Source organism: Opisthocomus hoazin, chromosome 9 (genome assembly GCF_030867145.1).
Source record: "Opisthocomus hoazin isolate bOpiHoa1 chromosome 9, bOpiHoa1.hap1, whole genome shotgun sequence".
NCBI classification, from domain to species: Eukaryota; Metazoa; Chordata; class Aves; order Opisthocomiformes; family Opisthocomidae; genus Opisthocomus; species Opisthocomus hoazin.
The window spans coordinates 23,812,719-23,826,120 of NC_134422.1; the positions used below are offsets into that span (position 1 = coordinate 23,812,719).

The window sequence follows — 13,402 nt, forward strand, 5'->3', positions numbered from 1 at the left end:
CTGTTTGAGACAAATGCAATATATGTAGGATGTTCCTGCATCAGCACTATCATTTTGGCAGGTCCTTCAGTACAAAATCAGTTCTGCTTTATACCTAACACCTTTATTCTGCAGCCTCAGAAATGTCTTCCTCCACACTTTCCCAGTCTCCTGACACCTAGTTTCACAGAGCTGGTTGTCTTTCTGTTATTTGCTTTGGACAGTCTCTTTCCACTTGAAGCGAAATATGGAATAAAGTATTTCTCCTTAAATGCTTACCCATTCTCTTTTCCTGTTATTACTGTTACTATTGCAAGCTTTCACATTTGGTGGCATTTTAGAACCTTCTATCTACCTTTCAAGCCATTTCAGAATATCACAATATTTTTGTCCTTATTTTAGAAAATTTAAAAAATCAGAATTGCTTTCTTGCACTCAAATGCAAAGCAACAGCAAAAAATGCAGCTGTACTTTTAAAAAATCAGAACACAAAGTTCTGATTAGTATTCTGAAATAAGTCCTTTAAAAAGGGAAATCTGGGGAACATGTACGTGCGTGCACTACGGTACAGTACAGAGCTCTTTGACGTACTGATGACAGAATGTGTAGATTCCCTTTTAGCTCTCTAGGGAGCCTTACAAATTTCAGACGCAGTAGTCCAGGGTCCAGTTTCTTGCTGGAATGGATTCTTCACAAGTAGGCATAATCATTTGCTGTTTACTCATTTGGACACATTTCTGTAATCCATATGGGCCATATCAGGGTTTGCAATGCTTATTTTTTCTTGCCAGAACGCGCTCCTGCATTAGCTGATTTTACTACACATACATAGTTGAAAGGGTACTGTTATTCTATGACTTTTCACTAGCTTAAAATAACTTTTCAAAACAATTACCTCTAGGCCAGTATTTCTTATGCTTGTTCTCAGACTAACAGTCACATTTTTACCATTTTTATTTGAAGAGAAGGCATTCAGTAGTTTCCAAGGATCAGGCTTTCAAATGTATACAGATACAGAAGTTTTTATTAAATGCTAACCAGTTATGGCAGTTCCTTATTTCCATTCAAATTTGTTATCTTCTCCCATTCTAATAATAAATAAGTAATACATAATAACTCCTCAAACACCACTTTCAAAAATTTTTTGTTTTGAAATTCCTCCTGAAGTTTGTCTCCTCTCTGGTTCTGTTAAAGTTATAAGGTATTTAGAGCATCTTTTTACTTACTATCTGAATTTATTAAATAAAACTAATAATAACCTCAATATCTTTATTATATGAATTACACACAGGTTAATATATGCACTATATGCATGTATTATTACCTGCATTATATAATTGCAATTTCTATAATCATAAATATATTTTATTATAATAGCTCAATTAAAATGTATCTTAATTGCATAAAATAGATGTTAGTGTTGTAAATTTAAATATAGAAAAGCTATATACCTAGCTAAGATTCCAGAAGAATATCCTGTTCTCTAGGTAAATACAGCACAGTGTAGCATAATACATAACACGACATTATACAATCTCATGGTCAATATAACACTTAACAATAATGCAGTTTAAGGAAACACATTACTGAGCCTGAAAGACAGCAAATGAAGATGGGAGAAATGGGAAAATTAGCTTTATGCAAACCTTATGCTGTACCAACTACCAGCTTGTGTCATGCACTCTTCAGCCATCACTGAATCTCCTGTGAACAATGGAAGATTCAAAATAAATCCAAATCAGAATAAGTGACAGTTTTTACGTTAAAAATTGCTTAGTCTTCCTTAAAGATTATATTTTGGGTTATCCACTGTTACTGAACTGACAAATTTAGTATTGGTTAAGAAACTTCTAAAGCATTTCCAACATTTTCTTAGCAGACACTGAATCAGAATTTTCAATTGTTACAATACCACATAAAAAGTCTATTTAAAATGTATTTCAGTCCAATGCCTGACATAGCAATTTCAGCTTCCTAGTACCAGCACTATTCTTCACAGTGCAAAAACAATTCAAATACACAGAGTCACATCAGCATTCTATTGAGTCTTATGTTTCAGCAAATAAGACAAGGTGATTTGACAATCCCAGATATAGCTCAATCTTTTCTGATAAACAAAAAGCCAGTAAATTAAAGCATTTCGTTTCATTTTACACATTATTGTGGAATTTATTTTAATAAAATGAACTCCAATTTCTAACTGATTGGTTTCCAACAGTAATTTTGAGACAGATTCTCAAAGGCATGAAAGCCCATTAAGAACGCATCTAATTGATTTTCAGGAAGAGTTGAGGACTTGATCCTGCACTCACTGCAGTCAGCAGTGAAATTTCCATCGATTTAAATACGAACAGGTTCATACCTGCAGAAACTAGCTGCTATTTATGCCTTTCACATTATTCCTTCCATAGCTAGAGAAGTCTTCTCTTTTTTTTTTCCCCACAAATAATCTACACACTTGATGTGAAATGAAAATGCTAAGAACATATATTCATGTCAAAACAAAAAGAGGAAAAAAATACTGATTTTGTACATACACTCAATATAAATTACCTTATATTATAAAAACATAACAAGCCACATTTGCAATAAAAGGTAATGAAAGTTTTAACACTGAAGATGAGTGAACACACTGCAACTACCATCCAGTTTTATGATGCCTCTCTTCACTGAAGTCAGTGGGATTATTTATGAGTAAAACCAAAATGTTGAATACGTAGCTTAGTTTCTAGGTACTTAGAAGTAAATAAGTTTACTCAAACATGTTTGAGTAATTATACATAGAACTATTGCTTTACTGCTGCAGGTGATGAAAATGTTATCAAATATTCAGTTCTATCAAGTACATTATCAATAAATGAAACACTGTGATCTTACTCTGTTTTATTAGTAAAGAAATGCAACTGAATATTTAAATCATTATTATCTAGGGAATAACTGGCTTCTACGAGAACTGTCACACCGATATATGCAAAGATCAAAAAGTGGCAGTAGTGTTAGCATTCCAACTTCATCTAGATGAAACAATAAGATAATTAGGTGTAAAAAATTCACAGTCTTACGTTCAACACAATACAGGATCAATTTCATCTAAAGGCCAGTGGAGCGTACACCGTATCATCTGATCCAAAGTAGTGACCTTCTTGATTCAAATGCAAAATGCCTATTCCTGTTGCAGATGGAATTTACTAGGACAAAACGTTCAATAGAAAGATTACATTTCCAGTGGGGCAGAAAGGTATTTGTCAGTGTCTCATTACAGCTTTGATACAAACATATTGTATTTCAATTAGCTTTGAGATAGAACTGCAATAAACCAGCATCGAGACTACAGACAGATCTTTGTTTCTTATACCGTATGTGAATTTTTGTTCCCTTTGAAATAAGATATTGTAAGATTTCCAAAAGAAAAGAAATAGAAGGAAATAACATTCCTCTCCTTTTAATATCAGAGATATCGCTTAGTGATGTCTGTCTGATAACTTTGCACTAGGAGGCGAGGGTGACATCATTTACATCTTTTCCAGCATAAATGAAAAGTGCTGAATTCCTTGAACCGTAAGTGTCCCATCAGCTCTTCTACCCTCACCGTCCCACCTCCTACTATTAACATACCATATCCACTCTGATGCTTTTGATACTTTCTATGAAAAGTAATTTGCCTTCTCAATGGAAATAAATATGAAATTTGCTTTAGTACATTTCAGGCGTTCAAACAATGGCCCATAGAATTTTCCACCCTATAGAGCTCATCTTTTAGCTTTACAAATTTAGAATTTGCTGTCATTTAAAATGTTTATGTCTAAATATTATTTGATATTTAAGAAAACTAGTATGTTCTTCTGAGTTGATCATAGAACTAGGAGTTGGAAGGGCAATTTTTAACTGTCATTTGAATGTCTGTGACTGATTTTGAGTTAAGTCTTGTAAAACTCTGGATAATATTTGTCACTTACTTTATAACTGTGTCATGAGGATAACTGTCAGTTTACGAAATGTAGCAGGAGGAAAAGCCCAGAAATCATGCAGGTATGATTCAGTTGTTGATTTCTTTGTTAGTAAAGAAGTTATGATCTATGCCATGCAGATACGATTTTCACAACACTCAAAATTATATGTGGTGCCTTCCATTCAAAAAGCTTCCTTTCAAATACCAATACACATAGCTTTAGCTGTAAGAAATACTGTTATTGAAATAAATATTGTTAATTTGACACACTAAGAAATGGAGACTACGAAAATAAAGATATGCCTGTAACCTAGGAACCCATGGCAAAATACCACTTTTCCTTAAAAGAACAAAAAACAAAAAAAAAAGAGTGTTTTTTCTCCTTTCACTTTATCAAGGTGAAAAAGACATGGCTTAAGTTACTTGCCCCCACAATTCCAGAGCAAGGACAAGAGGTGGGAAAATGGTCCCTTTTAAGATAAATTGTTCTATGTACTAGCCACAAGCTTCTTTTTCTCAGAGAAAGAAATTCTACAAAATGTTTGATTTATCAGTAAATATAAAAATTATGAACATAAAATTATAAAATCTAATGGATCTGTATTTTTTACTTAATCTTGAACTCTAAATGGCTGTTGTAATATATCACAAAAGTTGGTCGGTAAGTGCCTGTGGACATATACAATGAATTAAGCAAGCATCTATAATGGATTTTTTCCTCACTCCTGAACTGTAATCACCTTTAGGGTAATGAGAAAGAGAAGATACAATACTTTGTAACTACAGTGAAGTGAAAAATAATTTTCCTGATTAATCGGAGTATTGTTTAAATATCACCTACTACCACTGACTTCAAAAACAGATGTAAGGACATTTTGCTCCTACATACATATCTGCAAATATGTGTTGGAGCTTGCTAGCATTACTAGCATACACTATACTAATAAAAATAATGTTGTTTAATTTAACTTGTCATATGACTATAAAAAATTTGATTTAACAGGCTAGACCCTGCTTTGTATATGAACAAAAACTGCCAAATCATACAAATAGAATTTTTTCAAGAATATCTGAACATACTGTATTTCCTGTAAAATAAATGCAAGTCCTTAGCTATAAACATATATTTAATATTTTATTATAATGACATGAAATTTAAATTTTAGAAAAATATTTTTCTGCAAGTATAATGTAGTGGAATAATTTAATTTTTTCAAATTGTTTATTTTTTGCAGAGAAGCACAGTCTAATTGTAAACTGCTAAAGCTTCATAAGATTCCAGATTGCTGTTTCACAAGAAGGTGTTGCACAAGAAGAATTACATCTGCTGTTTTTTTCCTTCCTGTACTCACAGACATCCATAAAGCCTGCTTTAGCAGAATCAGTGTACTTTAACATACAATAGCTGTCTAATCTCCTGTTAAAAATATCCAAATAGAAGAGATTCCAGCAGCAAATCTAACAAAACAAAACTACAAACTGCTTTCTCTGAGACAAACAAGCTCATATCTTACAAAACTTTTTCTGACAGAAATGATGGATTTGACTCCACAGAAAACTGAATGCTGCAGCCATCAACATCTGTGGTGATGACGCCTATGGCTAAAAGCATTTATTGGATAAAAATTTGCCAGCAGGAGAGCATGCAGTTATACACATACACACCAGCAAAATATACCTTATTTGAAGGAAATTGTATACTTCTCTCAGCCTTTAAAAAACTGAAAGCAGCAGCTGTTTAAATTTCTAACATTATGTAAAGTGTGTGTTTCATTTTTTTGTGGTTCTCTTGAGCCTTAAAATCATGTGTCATGGGACAGATGTACACTTACTTAAGTCGATACAAATTTACACATATATATTCCATTTACAAGCCTTACAGAAGGCCTTCCTCAGTTTTTTCTCTTTTTCTGCCTTAATACAGATGCACTAATGTAATCAAGGGCATTGAATGATGTACCATTCAAACCTAAATAGATGACTTTTGTTCAAAACTTTTTTTTTTAAAAACAAACTACTCACACAGATCAGACTATTTCACGAGAAAACATAATGCAAAACACTTGTCAAACAGGTTGAATAACAGGATAGTAATGTGGTCAGATTTTGTTCAAGCAAAGTAGAAAGATCAAATTTATCCTGATTTTAAAAAAAACGACAAACAGGTTAAGACAATATGTGTTTGTCTAGAAAACCAATCCATAAGTAAAACAAAGGAAATCATGTTTGTTTGGAGTATACAAAATTAAACTAACACTAGTCCTAAGCCAGCAAGTAGATGGGTTTAGCTATCCAAATAATGTTTACTAACATTATAAGTGGTTTGCATTTAAAACTTTATTCTATTATTTTTTTCATAGAAATGCACACAAATTGTGCAGATTCTCAGTGACTGATTTTAACATTTTTGAAATGCAACAAAAATCTGAATCAAATTCAAATACAGTTTAGTGGCAACAGTCTTCATTGACAGTCAACCAGATTTTCAAAATAGAAGTTTTCTTGCATGAAAACTGTTGCAAGATCCATAGGAAATCCCCTTACAAACATTCCAAATGATCTAAGACTTAAAACACCACTGTTAGCATATTACCTCTGTGAACAAGGAGGATGAAGTTCCATCATACCCTGGTAAAAGTTCAGCCAGACAAAGGCTACTTCCAGTTTTGATCAAGTCTCTATAGATTTTTTTGGGATGTGGAACACATCGCTGTTATCTTGTCCCTTCTCACTGCATTTGCTCTACCACTTGTGGTATGTTCCACCAGGGTTACTACAAACCAGATGGCTGCAGTAATTGTTACAGGAGATTTACTATACCATCTCCTTTCTGCTAAGGTGTTTTATAAATAAGGCCTAGGAGCTTGGGTTCTGCTAGTAATAATACATTTCCAACTATCTACTGCCTTGCAACTTAAGTCAAAAGTAAATATGTAAATTAAAAAGTAGGAGATCTTCTGAGGAAATTTTTATATGAAAAAATTGCTGTTTATGTGTTTGCTCTGTAGTCTGAAAAAATACATGGAATCAAACTTTCTCCCAACACTTTAGCAAGTTTCTTATTAAAGACCAAAAAAAGGAACAAACTCTATCTTCATTTACATTGCCATTTGAAGTAAAATGAGTCTGTGGCACCAGTCTTTATTGAATAGAACTGACTGAGGCTGTGAGTCAGTGACTCAACTAATTCTCAAAAGACTGTGAAAACATGAAAAGTTAACTGTTACAGTTAACAGTTACAGAAAAGTAAACATTACTTTATGGTAAGAATAGAAGACTGGAAGCTAGGAAACCTAAATTCTAATCCCTGTGGTCTTGTGACTTAGTCTTTTAAAGTCTTTTATTTAATTGCAAATAATTATGAAGTACTTGATATGAGTAATTATTTAACATTTTTAGAATGAAGGAATTTGATGTCACTGGATGAAAACTGCATTCATGTTTAGTAAAACTTAGTATTTTAGTGTGCCTTTGTTCATATTAATTCTAGTATAAAATATACTTTAACGTTATATAAGATAGCCCTTTTGTTTACATATAGAAAAATAATTGCATTCCTAATGAAAAATTTTTAAAAGCCCCTGAAAAAAGTGAGTACTTCCTCTCTCCTTATTTATCCTAGTATCTTTTTGTCTAATAACGCTAACATAATACATACAAAAGGAACTCTGTCATCATCTTAACAAATACTCAAACATATTCTCCCTTTGATGAACACACAAAACTTCCATATGGGTTAATGGGAGATAGGTGCACAAGCTGAGGGTAGAATATAGCCTGGCATACAACATATCTTAAAATAGTTCCTTCTGGCTGATCTCTTGGCAGTTTTCATACTCTCTTAAAACCATTAGAACGAGCGCAGGTTTTGGTGCGTTATAGGATCCCTTAAGAAGCTCCCATTATCTCCTCTCCTCTTAACCACATAATAGAAAAAAATGAGAGTACCGTATACAGACCACACTGAGGAAGGAGAACTTGCCTTGGAATTTTTCAATTGGTAAACCTATTTTCTGTAATGCTTAGTAGTGAAGCACTCTTAAGTGCTGGACCATTCACTAGTGTATGTATTTTGTGCCAAAGGTTACCAGATTGCAGAAGTGTTCTCATCTCAGAAAGGACCCATCATTCACCATCACCTTATTTTGACACAACAGAAAAAAAATATGTCCATCTAGCAGGAACAGGAAATGAGGGAGAAGGACAGAGAGAAACCTACATTAGCAATGCAGCAAATTTTCTAAGGGAAAAGCACAGACTATTAAACGACATTAGAAAAGTTGTATCTTTATATTATGGGATGAGATCTTCCTGATTTTTTCAATTCCATTAAGTCTGTAAGATGAACTTTCAATTTTCCTGAGATACGAGAAAGAAAGAAAAAGGTAGGCCAGCTGTCTTTTCCCCGTCTCTCGTACTGCTACAGAGGACAGCGTAGCAGTGGCAGTTACTTGAGGAGGGAACTACCTTCTCCAGCACAGTTGCTGGGCTCATGCTCCAGAGCAAATCAATGTTTTCCAGCAGCACAATGAGGTGACAATGCAAAGTGAGGGCCCGCTTGCCTTTGCTGTCTATCCTTCTTCTGATTCAGGATGTTGTTCTCCAAAAGACAAAAGTAGAGGCTCTTCTGACTCAAATGGTATCTTCTTGTGTTTAGTCTGGATTCCTGCCCATCTGCAGCAGAGACCTGATGTATCTTTATCATTCCTTCACGTCTAAAAATAACTTCTCAGTAATACACTAGTTCTGTTTACAAGGGTACACAATCACCATTAAATCTGGTGTTCACATCTTGACCAAGCCGTGTTCATCCTAGATCCAACGCGTAGATTGGGTGCATAAAATCCCTCACCAGCTGCTTTCCCACCTCCTACCTACAGAAAGAGCTGACCACACAGTATAACTTCTCCACATTCTTAGGGACCATTATAAAACTGGGGTTCACTACGCCAAAAGCTACTGTTACCAGGAAGCTGAGGCTAGAAGAAAACACTGACTTGTGAACATCTACAGCTAGTATGCTTTCTCAAACCTGTTCTCCCACCATCCACCTCACAAGCCTTCCAGCTGATGAAAAATGTATCAGATTTAAACCGCTATTACTTGTGAGATCAATGACTGCTAAAAAAATCACAAATGTATTTGTATAGAGTTAGCATTCTGTCAGTGTTTGTGTCACTGCTAAACTGACCCAGATAGCTATAGTTTTCACACAGCTCTATCATTTACAAAGAAAAAGGGGGATGTCAGTGCTGCAAAAATTAGCTATTGTAGTTTCTGTGTTCTAAAATGAAGGACTAATGTAAAAAATAGTAACACGGCCTTCAGGAGATACACATAGGTTCAGGACCAAGCAATACACTCCAGCATAGAAGATCAATTACTGAAAATCAATTGGCTAAATTCATTACAAATGTGAAATATCTGGCTCCTACATCATAATTTTAAATGCAACCTTGAAAATATTGTTGGAAAGCTTCAAGCACAAAATTAATATTTTATGGCCAAACAAGAAGTATATGTAAAATACAAAAATAAACCACACATTCATGTTCTGAGGTGCACACATTATTGTAAGTGATATCAGAAAATTCTGGCAAATAAATTCAAAGTTGACAGCTGTTTGTGGAAGTTCATTACTATCATCTTCATATTTCCATCTCTGAGGAAAAATGCAAACCTTTCTCTTGCACATCATACAATTTTCTTTGACAGTTTCACTTATAGTTTTGCTGAACGGTAACACCCATTCTCTTACAAAATGCATGGGGGTTATTCAGTGATCAGAAGCCATCTAGACAACAGATAGTTTTTCTAATTTTTTTTAAAGGTATAGTATGAACCCTGACTCACATGGAAGACTACAGAGGAGTAAATAATCAACACTGATTCCAGCAGCAACTGAAGATCCGGGAGCTATCCCAGAAAAGTACCAACCAACCTGCTCGGTTTCTGACACGTAACAGGACTGCAGCCAGAGCGAGCTTGACCGCAAACACAGTCTTTTTCCAGTGCTCGTCAGCGGGAGTTCAGAAGATATACTCACCAGCCATAAACATCTGTAGATCCAGTCATTTTAAACAAATTATTCCAATTTGTAATAGCAGAGAATTTAACCCTCTATAGAGCTGATAGTTTTTGCCTCGAAAAAGTTCATTTCATAGAGTGTTGTGAACTCATGCTCCACTTGAACTATATGAGTTGTCCACATTAACTCTGCTTTGGTGAGCAGTGTTTCAGCAGATCAGCAGCCTGAGGAACCATGCACTTCACTGAGACAGCAGTCAGGAGAACTAGCTCAGCAGTTACCAAAAAATAGTATAAAAACTCGGTGCTTCCACAGGATACCAGTGGCAACAGACTCCTTGATTTGGGACGACTGGGGAACAGCAAAGTCACTCCGGGAAGCCCAACCGACGGAGAGCGCCAAGGCTCCCGGCTGGCCTGCTCTCCTCAGGGCCGCCCGCCACCCTGCGCCTGAGGCGACACCGCGAGACACCCGGGCACGCCCAGCGCCCTCGCGCTCCCGCCGCTACCAGCCAACCAAAGCAGACCGCGCATGCGCACTCGGCCAGCCCGCCCGCCCCGTCTCGCGGTGGCGCTCGCTTCCCGGACCCCGCGGCAGCCGGTCGCTGCCGATGTGGTTCTCTCCCCGAAAGACTACAGCTCCCGTCATGCAACGCGCGGCTGCGCACCGTCACGGTGTAGCGCGCTGCGGGCGAGACCCGCCCAGCGGGGCGCGCTGCATGTTGGGCGTCGTTGTTCTCAAAGCCGCTTCGTCGGCGCTCCAGAGGTGGGGTTTGGTGCTAGGCCCGTGGGAGCCTTGTATTCCCGCGTTTTCTCATGCTCGTTCCCCGTGTGAACTCCCTTCAGATCGCTCCCCCTGACGGCGCGATCGAGTGGGGCGTTGGTGTCTCAGCGCTGCACCGCACTGTGCAGGCCTCTGTGTCCTTCCGCGGTTCCTGTAAGTTCCTGCGCATTCCGCAACGCTTTCGGAGCTGGTTTGGTCCTCGGCGCCCGCCGTAAGGTGCTGCCTGTCAGCTGCCGGCGCCTTTGTGGAGCGGCGGAAGCGGAGCGGGGCGCAGCGCGGCGGCCGAGGGGCGGTGGGAGGTCCCGCTGCCAGGTGCGCGGGGGTACGCCAGTGCCGACCCTCCTTGTTTCGGCCTCGCCCTGCTGAGCGAGGGGCGCGGCGGCAGGGTGGGGCTGGGGGGCGGCCCGCAAGAAGGGGAAGGGGGGGGGGGGGTCCGGGGGGTTGGGCAGCGCCGCCTGTCCCTGGGCCTCAGGGTGTGGTAGGGCCCTGTCGGGGCGGGAGCGCGCGGCCGGGCTCTCTCCGCGCGATCCGTGCGGGGTTCGGGTGGGGAGCTTCGTCCTTTGGTGCCTTGTTCGTAGCGCTGTCACCCTGCGGCGGGGCGGGGCGGGCGCGGCTCTCTCCGGGCTGGCCCGGCTCCTGGCTCGGCGGCGGGAAGCGGGGCGGGGGTCCCTGGGGCGGCGGGCAACATGGATTAATACGTACACTGACCCCCCACCACTATTCGTACTACCAAGTATAATGGGGCAGATGCGTGAGGCTTGTATCGTGTTGCATCCTTTTCTGCGCTTAGATGTGCGATGCAAGCACTCGCAGGTATTCTTGATTTTGAATTAGCGAATAGTTGTGTTACGAATGCCTGATCTGGCTTTTCTGTTGTCAAGCTTAGTGTAAAAGCATTTATAGATCCCTCGCCTGTTGTAGAACTGCTTCTGCACTTTTTTTACTGACTTGGATTTGCTTAAAAACAGTAAAACTAAGCTTTTGTTCTCTCAGCGCACTCACACAGTTTTTCATACCTGTGTTCTAAATACTTGCTAAGTTCTGAAGTGGTCTTTTTTCACCTTTTGTTTATTGTTGACCTTCTTGTCCTCATTTGAGTAAGTTATGTAGCAAAACTTTTTGTAAGAATTTTTGTCTTTAAAAGACCCACCAATTTTTTAGAAGTGTACAGAAAGTTTTTTGGGGGAAAAAAAAATAATGCAAGTATTTTACAGGGTTTTTTTACCATCATACTTACTTTGCCTTGCAATTTATAATAATCCTACTAAATATTTTAATAAATCTGTATTTTGAATCCTACAACTAGAAGGACAAAACTAATTAGAATAACTAATAGAAGGACATATAGCTTACATACTGCTAAGTTACAGCATGCCAATATTTAAGCTGTTGAAGTGAAAAGTAAAAGATTGATACTGTGCTGGTACCCTCCTTGCTCTTTTCAGTCTCATAGTTGGCTCTGAGCTGTACAGAATTGTATGGCAAGATTAGATAGCCCCATCTTTGGTTCCTAATGTTTCTTTCAAAGCAGTTCCTTCAAACAGCATCAGAACCACTTTAGGAATGGATGCTGTCACCATGTCGTAGTTCTGTTTGTTTTAAATCAATCCCTTTAGTATTGAGAATGTGTTAAGTGAAAGAAATGTGGAAATAGGAATGTGTTTTTTTAATTATTATTTTAAGACTTCTCACAGTTCTGATCTTAGTAAGCTAGTGTGGTTTCTTTAATCATAGCTTGTTTAAAGGAAAGCTGCTATCTTAAAACAAACAACCCAAACAACAAACCTCAAACAAAAACTCAAACCAAAACCAAACAGTGGTCTGATTTGTGTTGATCAGTTTTTCAGCCATGTCTGACAAAAGTGAACTGAAGGCGGAGTTGGAGCGCAAGAAGCAACGATTAGCTCAAATCAGAGAGGAGAAGAAAAGAAAGGAGGAAGAAAGAAAGAAAAAAGAAGTAAGAAGTAATTTTCTCTTTGAAATTTGACTGTTTGCATGTGTAACTTGCCCAAAATTTAAGGGTAAGTTCACTTAGTCATTTGCTACATGTTGTTCAGGGAGTGTCTATTTAGTGGTCAGTTGCCGATGCAAAGGTAGCACTTTTCTGAGAAGAGCAAACGCCTACTGTTTTCTTCAGAATTATCCATGTGGTAAGTTAGACTTGATTTTTTTTAATTTTTTTTTTTAATCCTACGCTACACTTCAGTTTGGATTTCTAAAACTGCTTGTGTGCATGGGACAGCATTAATGGAATTGCTGTGAAATGTTGCACAAAAGCTCTTCTTAATGAGTTGTGGTGGTGGTGTTTAGAGAACTAATTTCTTAAGTGCAGTTTCGAGGTTGTCCATATGAATTGTCTGACTGTCAGTATTATTACTGTACAAACAATGTGCTGCATTCTTCTGCTCTTTGACTCCTCTTTGGCCTGAATTTTAAAATCAGAGCAGCTCTCAGGATGTATATGTTATTTGTGTATTAGACTTGGTTTATTACTGGATTTCTCTCTGCTAAAGTATTTATTACCCTGTTTCTCCTGAATGCAGATTATACCTCATAAATGAAACTTTTGCTGCAATGTTTTTGTGGTTTGGAGTACTTTTTCAAGACTGTTCTGTGTTTTGGTTATGATCTTGTAGGTGTTCTAGATTGGAATAGGACTGAAG

General features: G+C 37.9%; 1 protein-coding gene across 7 annotated transcripts in view; it reads left to right on the forward strand.

Moving 5' to 3' along the window:
* Positions 1 to 10,674: 10,674 nt before the first annotated feature.
* Positions 10,675 to 13,402, forward strand: part of DYNC1I2 (dynein cytoplasmic 1 intermediate chain 2) — a 30,226-nt gene continuing 27,498 nt past the window's right edge. For 5 of the 7 annotated variants that reach the window (XM_075429811.1, XM_075429817.1, XM_075429815.1 and 2 more), the window contains exons 1-2: positions 10,947 to 11,051; positions 12,579 to 12,696. In XM_075429811.1, the coding sequence (XP_075285926.1) occupies positions 12,589 to 12,696 (108 nt within the window). In that variant the 5' untranslated portion in view covers positions 10,947 to 11,051; positions 12,579 to 12,588. Of the gene's footprint in view, positions 10,893 to 10,946; positions 11,062 to 12,578; positions 12,697 to 13,402 lie in introns of those variants that run through there. The other 2 variants (XM_075429812.1, XM_075429813.1) reach the window with 2 other exon arrangements.